At 35.0% G+C, this 12,486-nt stretch overlaps 1 protein-coding gene across 1 annotated transcript; it reads right to left on the bottom strand.

Annotated features, from left to right (window-relative positions):
- LOC109205952 (katanin p60 ATPase-containing subunit A-like 2) lies at positions 707-9,440 on the bottom strand. Its single transcript, XM_019368722.1, has 11 exons — positions 9,180-9,440; positions 7,652-7,825; positions 7,505-7,566; positions 7,213-7,278; positions 7,002-7,109; positions 6,704-6,770; positions 6,344-6,428; positions 3,984-4,144; positions 2,996-3,097; positions 2,129-2,351; positions 707-1,063 (listed from the first exon to the last, which is right to left on the bottom strand). The coding sequence occupies exons 1-11, from the start codon at positions 9,216-9,218 to the stop codon at positions 930-932; spliced, it is 1,221 nt and encodes a 406-aa protein (XP_019224267.1). The 5' UTR covers positions 9,219-9,440; the 3' UTR covers positions 707-929.

Here is a 12,486-nt window from a genome sequence, read left to right as displayed (position 1 = left end):
CCAAAAACGATCTTGCCCTTTCAAATTCATTAACAGTAGATACTTCAAAACATTTTAGCCCTTCAGGGAAGTAGATAAATCGCCAATTTTAACGGCCTTCGTCCTACCAATAAAGATACTAGTCAATTTGGACAAAGCTCCATACACCGTTCACTTTTCATCTAGTCAACATAATTTTCGCCAGTAAAAATGACAACGGCTCTAGGTTAGATTTATTTACATTTCTCGTGTGCAACAGATACATTTATTTATTATTTATTTTTACATAAACATAATTAACAAAAATAAAAGAATACTCCTGGACAATTTACTCGGAAATGCTTATTGCAATATACTCCCTCTGTTCACTTTTACTTGTCTACCATTCTAAAAATAGATTTTTACTTTTACTTGTCACTTTTAGTATATCAAGACTGACAATTTCTTTTTTCTTGTTATACCCATAATATCAATTACTCTTTTCAAATCATTTTCTCAAATTCATTAAAAAATGCATCAATTAATATGGGTATCATGGTAAATTATGCACTTTATTTATTATTCTTAAGGGGTGTGCAAAATCCATAGTGAACAAGTAAAAGTGAATAGAGGGAGTATATTCGTGGTAATAGCAGGGACCGCCTTGCCTTTTCACAAAGATGAGGTGCTCCTTTTTAATCAATAAGGAAAGCTGAGACTCTAAATTCTCCTCTAGGAACAAACATTATAGTGTGCTTAAAAAGAAACGTGAAACCACGCATCAGGAGTAAAAGGAACGCAGTCTAAATGACCAAAGCAGCACAAGTTTCATAAATTATACAAAAACGACAAATTCACTAATAACAAGTAAAAGGAACAACACCATGAGTTGCACATGACATGAGTTGGTAAAACGAAATAAGAAAGATTATGACTAAAAACGGCCAACGATAATCAATGATAGTGTGCTTTCACTGGAGTACTTGGCTGCCATAATCAGAATTGAACTTGTCATACCTATGTGCATGGAGATGAGCGGATGGTCTTGTGTTTTTCAAGGCCATCTGGATATCTCTCTCTGTAATCTGTCCAACCTTCGGCAATTCTGCAGAAGAATGCAGATTTCAGTATAATGCCTGAAGCTCAAGCTAAATAATCATGAATAGGATCTCAGCAAACCATTTAAACCTCCACAAATTGTAGTAAAGTGATGTTACAGATTTCGCATGTTGTAATCCCAAAATGAAGTTTTTTTCACAGACTACTAATGTGTCTTCCTGAAACCTTTCAAGGACGTGGCTCAATAGAAAATCTTTTTAAGAGTAATGCATGACTTACAGTATAGTGATATTTAGACATGATGGTTGCAGTAAAAAGTTAACCTTTATGATCTCTAATTTGATGTTGACTTCTAGAAGACTATTATCACATGTATTTGCATCTGTGCTGTGCTGTGTGCATAGGAAATGCTCAAGTATCCAGAAATAGTTTCATAAAAAACATTTGCGCAATATTTAACATAAATAATATAGAGATGAGTTTTTATCCTCTGGACATGGAGCACCACATGACCACAATCAAAAGTCAGAACTCATAAAAGAAGGCAGATACATGAAGAGTTCTGAGTTCTGACCATCAAAGATGATAGAATGTAGAAGACAACTGAAACAAGGAGAGATGCACTACTCTTTGTAACATTGACTCTAGAAAGAGTTTCATGAAGGTATGAGATTTACGTTTCGACCAGACCACATATTTCTCTATCAGGCCATGAGCTAAAGGAAATCTAATAGTCTTATTTGAGAATTTGTTGGAAGCATGAATCAAAGTCGGGTTGATATGTCAATAAAGAATCACCAAATCCATAGTATGTACTACCTCTGTCCTAATTTATGTGTCGTCCTTACCTTTTTAGTCTGTCCCAAATAGAATGTGATACTTTCCTTACTTAGAAATAACTTAACTTTAAACTTACTACTTTACCCTTAATGAGATGATTTATAGTCACACAAATATCTATGGCTTATTTTAGACCACGAGTTTTAAAAGTCTTCCTTTCTTTCTTAAACTCCGTGCCGAGTCAAATACTGCAACATAAATTGGGATGGAGGGAGTAGGTGGCAAATATTAAAAGATCAATGCAGGCACGATGTATGTAAACATGGCATACCATCCTCGGGCAGCACTTCTTGTTTATCTTCCAGTTGTGCTATTAGGCGTCTCAATGGTTGCATTGCAGCCTCCTTGCACAATAACCGGATATCAGAACCTGAAAAACTTTGTGTCTTTTCTACCAATAAGTCATAGGGTAGAGTCTCCTCTTCACGCGCCGATGATAGTAATTCCTCAAACATAGCCCTCCTTGCTTCTGGCTCTGGTAGAGGCACAAGAATCTAAAATTACAGTCAGAAGGTAAGTAACTGATAGTTTTGGCAAGCTGAGGTTACTTGTCAGATAGGATTTGACATTGTGGTGGATAAGAATAAATAAAATCACATGAATTTGTTTTTCACATGTTTCATTCTTTTCCTTACTTTAAGGAGATATCTAACATGTGTTCAGAGAGAGATAACTAAAAGAATACCTTCCCATCACTGACCAACCCCTTAATAAAATGTACAAATATAAGGAAGGAGGTTATTACCCGATTAAAAATAAAAATATTGATTCACAATGAGACCAGCAACTGAACCAACATTCGACTGGACCAAATACCAGATAACATTTAAAAGATTAACAAACAAATTAGATGGGACTCAAACCACCATCCTCTAGTTAAAGACTCAAAGCTCTTACCACTATAAAAGCTTCCATTGCCTCCAAATTTGGCATGTTCAATACCAACTTACTAGGTAAAAAAATTTACATTAGCCTCAAATTTCACATGTTTGACCCCAATGTACTAGGTGGTCTTGAAACAGAAGACTTGCTAAAGCTAAAATTCAGTTAAAATTTGTCTTATTGCTCTTATTCTTTTTCATTTGACCGATGGTCTCATTATCAAGCATAATATGTTTCAGGTGATTTGAAAGAGTACCCGCTTCTCAAGACGCCGGAGCATAGCTGCATCTAGTTCCCAGGGAAGATTTGTTGCTGCCAGAACAAAAACAAGTTCATTTGTCCGCATTAAACCATCCATCTGCAACCAAATTCAAATTAATAATTTCGAGAAAAGTATGGCTATAAGCAAACAATTTTTTTGTTAGGGCCCGTAGTAACATAGAAGACAAATCACTATCTGAAGACATTCTAAGCTTACATATAGGTATGGTTTGATTGTCTCTCTTCTCTTTGTTTTTTTTTTTTAGGAGGAGGTATGGTTTGAATTTCTTTCCTTTCCTCCTTTTTGGGTGGGGGGCCGGGAGATAAATTAAGCATGGTTTATTTGCTTCAGAACTTTTTGTCCTAGTCTTTGCATGACTATTGGTTATTACTGATGATGGGAACAAATGTTTAGTCCGATTTTGCTGATATCACACATTCTCACATCCTCTTTACAGGTAGCCCTCTCCTTTTAGTTCCTAAATTACTCTATTTCCTTGAGTAATCTTAAAATAACAATGTACCATAATAGCACCACATGATTGAGTGACCCTAATAATGGAACATGGAGATCATACAGGAGCAAAGTATTGTCAGAGTCCAAAACTAAGCTCACTACTTCAATAGGGTGGGAAAACCAACCGAATTCTTGTAATTTGCTGACATTCAAACGGGGTTTAGCTTCAGGTACCTTACATCTCATGATAAAAGGATAAGATTATGTAAGATGCAATCTCTTAGATTCATCTATCTTGAGGAATGTATTTGAAGCATTTCATGGAGTGCTATAACCTCGTGTACCCCCATCACACAAAGAAGAAGAAAAAGACAAAGTGGCCATCATCTTCTAGGGTTAGTAATTGGCTTTTGATTGTTGTAAATTTTGGCAGTGTGCTCACTGCTAACAAGGACAATGATACACCTGGGGCAAGTAAATTGGACTTTTGCATGTCCTCAATGCACTTTCGAAAGTCAAGTATCACCTGTATGAGCAATTCCGTCTTTAAACGCCTACTAGATTCATGCTCACTACGTGCTTCACCACGTTGGCTAATGATTGCATCAATTTCATCCAGAAATATCGTTGAAGGTGCATGATGCCTTGCCAGGTCGAATAACACTTTTATCAATTTCTCTGAATCACCTGTATCATAGTGGAGATTTTCAAAGGATATAGAACAAATTAATTTTTCTTGAACTCATTTAACTTATTAAACTAGTAGCAGATGAGATACCTTCGGGATGATCTCCCTCGACTCCGACTATATAAAATTGAGAAAAGGCATAAACTGCCCATGAAACTTGTATAGAAAAGTCATTTACACACCTAAACTTTACGGGTGATCTAACACCCCACCATTCTAATTTGAAGCGAAATTATCTACCCCGTAAACTATTACAACTAGATTCAGTCCAAACTGTGTTTTACACGCGCTGGCACGTTGCTTTTTTACATTTGTTTTCCATTTTTCTTCTTTTTTCAGTTTCAATAGAACCCCACCCCCCCCCCCACCCCCCAACAAAAAAAATCCACTTATCCTTTCGTTCACTTCTTCCTTCTATCATCTCTTTCTTCCTTTCTACACTAAACATCATAGACCTACGACCTCTCTCATGCGAAATCCTCTTCCTTGGATAACGATGGGTGGTCCAAGAACTTAGTCCATATTTATCAAATTTTCATTGATTTTACATTGCGAATCAGAACAGGTTTGGGTTAATTAATTTCAATGCAAAAGATACTTTCTTTGTAGGTACTACAGTTTTCGGAAGAAGACCATATTGGATAAGCTCCAATTTCTACTAAATATGACTTATATTTAGTAGAAATATAAGTTATGAAAGATAGCGATGCTTCATTAAGTTTATTTCAAACGGCATAGAGACATCCTTGCTATAAGCCCAATGATGATATTACGTTGTTCGATAAATTGAATAAAAACAGAGATTTTGTTGGAATCCAATCGATTTTTAGTAACATGGTCCTTGATTCATTGATGGCGAAGAAGGTCGTTCCAGGTGGGTTTTCTGGTGAGGGACAATAAGAATTTTAGTGGTGACGACGATTTTCCGGCCGAACACCGGCCAAATCTTGATCGGACAATAATGATTTGGTTTGCCATTGAAGATGACCACGAACATGGGAAGACAATTAAGGAGAAGAGAAAAAGAATGAGAAAGAAAAAGAAAGAAAAGAGTAAAGAATAAGAAATGAAAAATGAAAAAGATATCAAAAATAAATAACTAAGTCTAATTAGTTGGCAACATCCAGGCACAAATGACACGTGTATAGTTAAGTCAGTTTTTAACTTTTTTCTTTCTTTTCACACGCATGTAAGAATTTGATAACACATTCTTTGCCAAGTTAGCTTTTAGGGAGGAAATAAATTCACTTCGAACTAGAATAGTGGGGTGTTAGATTACCCATAAAGTTTAAGTGTATAAATGATTCTTTTGAACAAGTTTAATGGGCAATTTATGTCTTTTCTCATATAAAATTCGATAAACATGATTAAGCTACCTCTAATTATGTATTTCTTTATATTACAACAGATAAACAAACAGGTTTACCAGTAAAAACCGACATCATAACTGTTTTGTACAGAAGCTGAACGATAGGAACCCCTGGTCCCAACCATATACAGGTTTTGCATTATGAGACCACCCCGTGAGATGCCAATTCCCGTCAAGGTTGAAAACAGATGAGAGCAGTTGACGCCTCCGTGTAGGAACACAAAGCTTTTCTTATATCACTAACTACTGCAACATAACTTCATTTATACTAGGTAACAAGCTACATCAGAACATGCATTTGACATTATTTAAGACATAACTTATCAGAGTTCCTTATTTCCTGTGACCCCGGTATACCTACCTTGTTCTACAAATAAACCGTGAGCCCTACCATGTTCATAGTTTCCATCTCATTCCAAAATATTGTGCAACTTTCAGGGGAAAGTAAGCAATAAAATAGAAATTACAGCTAACTTATTGCCAAGCTTAAAATTTTATATTATGGTAGTTCCCTCACTTAAAATTGAATACAATATTTTCTACTAGAAGTCTAATATTTTCCTTTTTCCTTTAATAGGATGGTTATATCAGTTTTTTCCTCATTTCTTTTCTAATATCATATAACTCAAAGCACTATTGAGTTGCATTTACTTTTCCCAATATCTAAATGCTTGAATTTTTCCAATATTTGCCCCACTTTTCTTTTCAGTCGATGTTAAAGCAGTATAGATTTTCAATTGTTATATGCATAGCTTTGCCAGACAAATCAGATTGTCCAACTTGGAAAATTGGTAAAAGCATATTAGTAAATCACAAAGCTAGTTCTTACCACGCCATTTGCTGACGACTGATGATGCTGAGATGTTGAAGAAAGTGGTGTTGCATTCTGTAGCAACAGCCTTTGCTAGCATGGTCTAGAAAATCAACATGAATATGGAATAAGATAACAAGTTAGTTAATAATCCTTCATTTCGGTCCATCTGCCATATCATGTTACTGAAATTTTTAATATACACATACCAACATGAGATGCATACAAAGAGTGGACATATCACACAATAATAGTACCAAAGATCGGAAATAAACAGTAGAAATTGTAAAAAAAGAGAGTGAAAATCAAAATCACAAAAGCAGGACACAACATTTAATTTCAATAGCATATCAAGCAGAAGAAAAAGTGATTACAAACCTTTCCTGTTCCTGGTGGGCCAAAAAGGAGGATACCTTTCCATGGAGAAAGAAGACCCGTAAAGTACCTAAAAAACAGAGAACCTGTCTCAGTTATGAGGACTCCAGTCTCTTTTTTGATCTCCTAAGGAAGTAGTTCAGGGAAAAAAGTTAAGAAGCAAAAATCCCAGAAAAATATTGTTGGGTATACTGCAGAGACAAAAATTCATTCTTTAGGTTTGTACCACAAAATTAGAATCTGTGTGTATTCCACTTGGGCGATAGTAGCACATAGATAAGCGTTCGTTTATAAAACCTACTTTGGATATTTTATTGGCATGACAACAGCCTCTTTAAGTAGACGTTTGGCATTCTCCAACCCCTTTATGCTCTCCCACTTAACATCAGGGCTGCCACGAATAATATCCCTGATAAGGTAAGAAAAAAGAGAAATTTGGGAAAATATGTGAGCAAGATGGAAAATGAGGTTCAATTAACAGCAAGAGGTTCAGGTCATTATCAGTCACTTACCTAATTAAGCTTTCTCCTAAAGCACGCATTTCTGCTGACTCAAAAGGAGGAAGCAGAGATCTCTGCCTGAAAAGCAAGTATCAAAATCTGTTAAACCAGGGAAGAGAATGATGCTCCAGAAGTTAATAGTTGTTTTATCTTCAACAATGAGTATGTCAAATAGTTATTGGAAAGCAAATATTTCAGTGGTAACATGCACAGTATACATGTTTCTAATTGAAGATAGTAGTGCAGTATTGAACACCAGCAACCAAACACAAAATAATTAAGGTCATAATTTTGCGAATCATACGGTTTTCTATCCCCTCCGGCAGATAAAACTCCATTAGAGTGCGCTGAGCTCCCATTATTTGCCTAAACCAAGACAAACCGGTTAAGCATGTCAGACAGATAACAATGCACCAAGTGTAGGATTATGTGATCAGTATTAGAAAAACACCTGATTGTACTGCTCATAGATGGACAAATCTGAGGTCTTCTTTACATGTCCATTTCCATTTGATGTCACAGTCGAAGAATTTCCATTATATACAGCTTCACCATTATCAGCTGCATCCTCTGCAGCAGAATCTTTCTTCCTACCAAACTTAGCATCATAACACAACTTGAAGTCCTGAATATGACAACAAAGCAAAGTATCTTATATAATGCTTCCTAATTGAAAATTGAAATTTATCAATTTCATCAAGAGACAACATCTAAGCTTACGAAATCATTCAGCACTTTCAATTAGGTATAACAAATTACTGAGGTTCACTCATTTACAGAAAGAAAAATGAATTATTCAGGTTCACTCTTTTGAACTTCACACCAATTTTCCTAAAACTGATAACATTTGTATCAACTATTCCTCCGGCTACATGCTACCTCCCACTAACACAGTGTACCGGGTAACTCTGCCCACCAGGGCTTAGGTGGATTGGAAAAAATACTACCAAATTGTTTGGAAGACCAGAATGTTATGAATGAGTGAGAAACAAACCAAGACCTAAGCTGTTCAAATTAACGAATAACAACAGTCATGCATCCCAATGTCCCACATTCTTTTCAGCAATAAACAGCTCAAACAAACAATTATCACTACCTGTACGAATGTACACAATGTCGAACATATACTTTTAAGTTCTCTATCTTCTAATGAAGGCATTACAAAATGTCTTCTCAAGATTTTTAGCACTCCCTCCGTCGAATTTATGTGATGTTATTTCCTTTTTATTTTCTCTCAAAAAGGATGACACAACTCTATTTTAGAAACAATTTAACTTTAAAATTTTCTTCTAACCCCTAATGAGATGATTTATAGTAACACAAAACTATGACTTGTTTAAGACTCCATATTTCAAAAGTCTTTTTTCTTTCTTACACTGCTAAGAACGCTTTACATCAACTAAGCTAACAATTATTCCTATTGATTATTGAAACATGGTTCCCGTTTCATTCTACACAGGACTAGAATATACAAAGCGAAAATCATATCAAAACTTAACCAGAACAACTCATATCCCTCTAATGTCCTCCTAGCAACATTTTCTCACCAATTAAATAGTCCAAAATAAAACTCCTAGTTTCTGAACTTTATTTTAGTTTCATTTCCAAAATTTTCGAATAATCAGATGTGGCACAATCAAATTAAAACTGAAAAAAGTCAAAATTCAACCAAAAAAGTAAAAATTCGGAACTTTGTCTGAACTTTGTTTTAGTTTCCTTTCCAAAATTTCCGGAATAATCCAGAAGTGACACAGCGTGTAACCAAAAAAAATCAAATTAAAACCAAAAAAAGTCAAATTCACAACATTTCTTCACTGATTCAACAGCTCAAAAGTAAAACAAACGCAATTATCACTACATGCAAGAAATTAAACAATGCGAAGCACACTCGAACTTCACTCTAAGTTCAACAACTATCAACGAAACAAGCACGAATTAAGCTTCAGAATTAAGAGTTGTTCTTCGGCGAGTTCGAGTACCTCAAATGACCAGCGCGTGATAGAAGGTTCGTCGGCCATTTGTTTTTTCCGATTGAAAATGCCGACAGAAAAGAGAGAGATCTACAGAACTTTCTCTCTCTAATCCAGCGTCAAAAGCACGCAGATACACGCTACACTATGTGTACGTATGCAATTATTAACGGAAAAGTATGTTTAGAGCAGTGCTAAGTGAGAATCAGGCATGTGCTAAACTTAAAAAATAGGGAGAGAATCTTCAAGTGAGAGCTGTGGGGTGGACCTCAATATATTTGAGCTGTCGTGCATAATAGAAGCACAAACGTGAGGCCAAGAGGTAGCGGTTGTCTAACACTCTGTTTGGATCAATATTCCTATCGTTTTATAATATATCGTATTGTACTGTATTGTATTATATCGTATTATATCGTTTTATAAATATAATATTTGGATATATTATATTGTTTGTTGTTTGGTTTGACCGTATCGCACTATGTTGTAACTGATAAGTTTACTAAAATACCCTCAATTGTTTTAAATATTTAATTTATCAAGAATTAATCATAAAAAATTATTTAAGAAAACCCCTTTCTACTAATTTATCACTAATTATGTATAAATTAAGCAAACAAATTCATGCGAATTCTATCGAAATTAGTTGAACAATTTACTAATATTAAAAATAATAATAAGTACACTATATTCATAATTAGATCATAAAAATGTTAAGCAGACTCCATTGAGACAAAAGTAAAACAAAACTTTTACCTAAAGAGTATGGAGAAGCGACAGAAGAACAAAACGAGTTTTTCACGTATGTAGGTTATTATATAGGTTATAGTTGGGATGTTGTCTTTGAGAATTTATATATGTTATTACACTTCACGTAGAATTCTATTATAGAATTATATGAGAAAGAGACGTTGCTATTATTTAAAATAAAAAAAGATAAAGGGTAAAATAGAATAATAAAGTAATAAGTTAGGGCATTATTAGAAAGAAAAATAGGAAACAATCCCACCACACCAAATCGGTTGTTTCAAAAAATGGGACTTTTCATTGTTCCGGAACAATGGTTTTAACAATACAATACAACCAATTTTAACTAAATAATCAAAACAAACATTGTTCCGAAAAAATAATACAATACAATACAATGGGTAACAACCCTCCAAACAAGCTGTAAGTATTGACCTTCTTTTCAGAAGAAAAAAAAAATTGTACAATTGCCTAATTGAGATTAGCTTTTAACATTAAGATATTTGAATTTGAATAACGAGTAAATTTTAACTTAAATAAATAATTAAGATTTTTATCTTCTGAATATTTGAATGTGTATAATGTTTTATTTAGAATTTAATAATTTTAATTGAATAAAGTAGTAAGTATTATACTTGCAAAATTTAAGAAAAATCTTTGTTAAAATTTTCGAGACTCGTGTTGAGTGTTTCTGTTAGTCGATCGAGTTTTTTCTCGAGTCGATTACTCAAATGGTCACTGACGTATCCCAAATTATCTCCTAAAGTCACTTTTCTTTCGTTTGTAACAACAAAGTCACTAATGTTTAACCAAAAAATGGAATTTCGATTAAAGCTATAATTTAGAAGAACGCGGGTTACTGATAATCGAAAGAGTGTATAAAAGAAAGCAATTTGGATGGCAAGAATATAATCAAGAAAAACAAGTAAACCAAAGTATATTCAGATGGTGTTTCGTGTCCTTACAATTGATCAGTTATCTCCCTTTTATAGCTATTTGAGAGATATGCGTTTTCCCTTTGTCATAATAAGGCTATTATGGGCAATTTAAAGGCATTAAATGCTACGTTACATAATCATTATAGATTCTCTAACGTTTTTAATATTAAAAGCTCATTAAGTACTGTATCTGTACTCCTTTGTACTGTCAGGTTTATTCTCTTTAATTCTTGGACTTAAATAGGTACAGGCGTTGAATCTTCCGCATAGCTGCCCGTGCCTCTTTTCATGCCTCTGCTCGTGCCTGTTGCAACTCGTACCTCTTTGCTAATCATAATTCTTTGATTGATCCACGTCTCATGACACATCATCTTTATATGTAAACTCAATTTTTTCCAATACAGATAGTCCCCCCACTTGCCATTTATCCATCGATTGAATATTTGGAAAGTGGAATTTCTTTAAAGCAGGAATTTTTGTCACCATTAATGCTATGACAGAATCGACTCTCCAGTTGTCACTTCTAATTAATGTTCTTGACACGGGTCATATTTTTATTGGTTCTGCAATTCTACAACACTTTTTAAGGCTTTTTCTATGATTTCACTGTATACGAAGCGTCAGTTGTCATTATGACACTTCCATCATTACACCTTTTCCTTTGACGGTTGCTTCTTAGTATAAATATAACTTCTTTCTTTGTCTTTACCACATAAAGTCTTCTGAACATTCAATTTCTCAAATCTTTGTTTGCTTCTTCCTCGTATCATCATGTCTTCATCCAACCCTAATCCTAGTAAGGTCTCCATAGTTTATAACTTCCCTAACGCTCCCAGTAGGAGCAGAAGAGGAGGTAGACTCCGTAATTTAGGATCTTCATCTGCACGCGGCTCTTCTGTTCCTTCTCCTAGTTTTGGTCCTTCTTCTAGAACTAGGAGTTCACTTTCACAAAGATCTTCTTCAAGAGGTAAAGGACCTTCTGAACCTCTTCGTGAGCCTATAGTAGAGGAGATAGTTCCTTCGGAACTATCTTTTTATCATGACAGAGAATCTCTTAGGAATCAAGTCTCTGGTTTAGATCGTGCTGATATCTTTCCCACTCAAATTACAGAAGTTTTGATTCCTGTAGTTCGTGGAGATTGCCATTGGAATAATGACTTTCCTATTATTATCCCCAGTCCAAACCAAAGAATTACCTCTTACCTAACTGGGTATTCTTTTATTTATACATACCCTTTCACCTTAGGGGTTAAACCGGCTATTGACCCTGTTATTCTTGAGTTTTGTCATTTCTTTGATGTTTGTTTGGGTCAGATTGGCCCAATCGTATCGAGGGTTGTTGCCTGTTTGAGGCACTTGTCCAACACAGCTGGTGTTCCCTTTACTTTCCCTCATTTGATTCACCTTTATTCCCCTAGGCTTTTCCGCAATGGTGTTTTCACACTAGTAGCCAGGAGTAAGAGAGTTTTGGTGAGCCCTAAGGATGACAAAGACCGTGGCTGGTATGCAAGATTTGTTGCTGCCCCCACTGTTGGTTTAGTGGGTGAAGATAATGTTCCCTTCCCTGAGAAGTGGAATTTTGCACGTAAGTCTTTTTAACTTTCTCGTGCCTTTTTTCTTCAAGTTTGTCAACT

Source organism: Nicotiana attenuata, chromosome 2 (genome assembly GCF_001879085.1).
Source record: "Nicotiana attenuata strain UT chromosome 2, NIATTr2, whole genome shotgun sequence".
Lineage (NCBI taxonomy): Eukaryota > Viridiplantae > Streptophyta > Magnoliopsida > Solanales > Solanaceae > Nicotiana > Nicotiana attenuata.
Note: the sequence above shows the minus strand (reverse complement) of the source record. Positions and strands in the feature narration are given on the sequence as shown.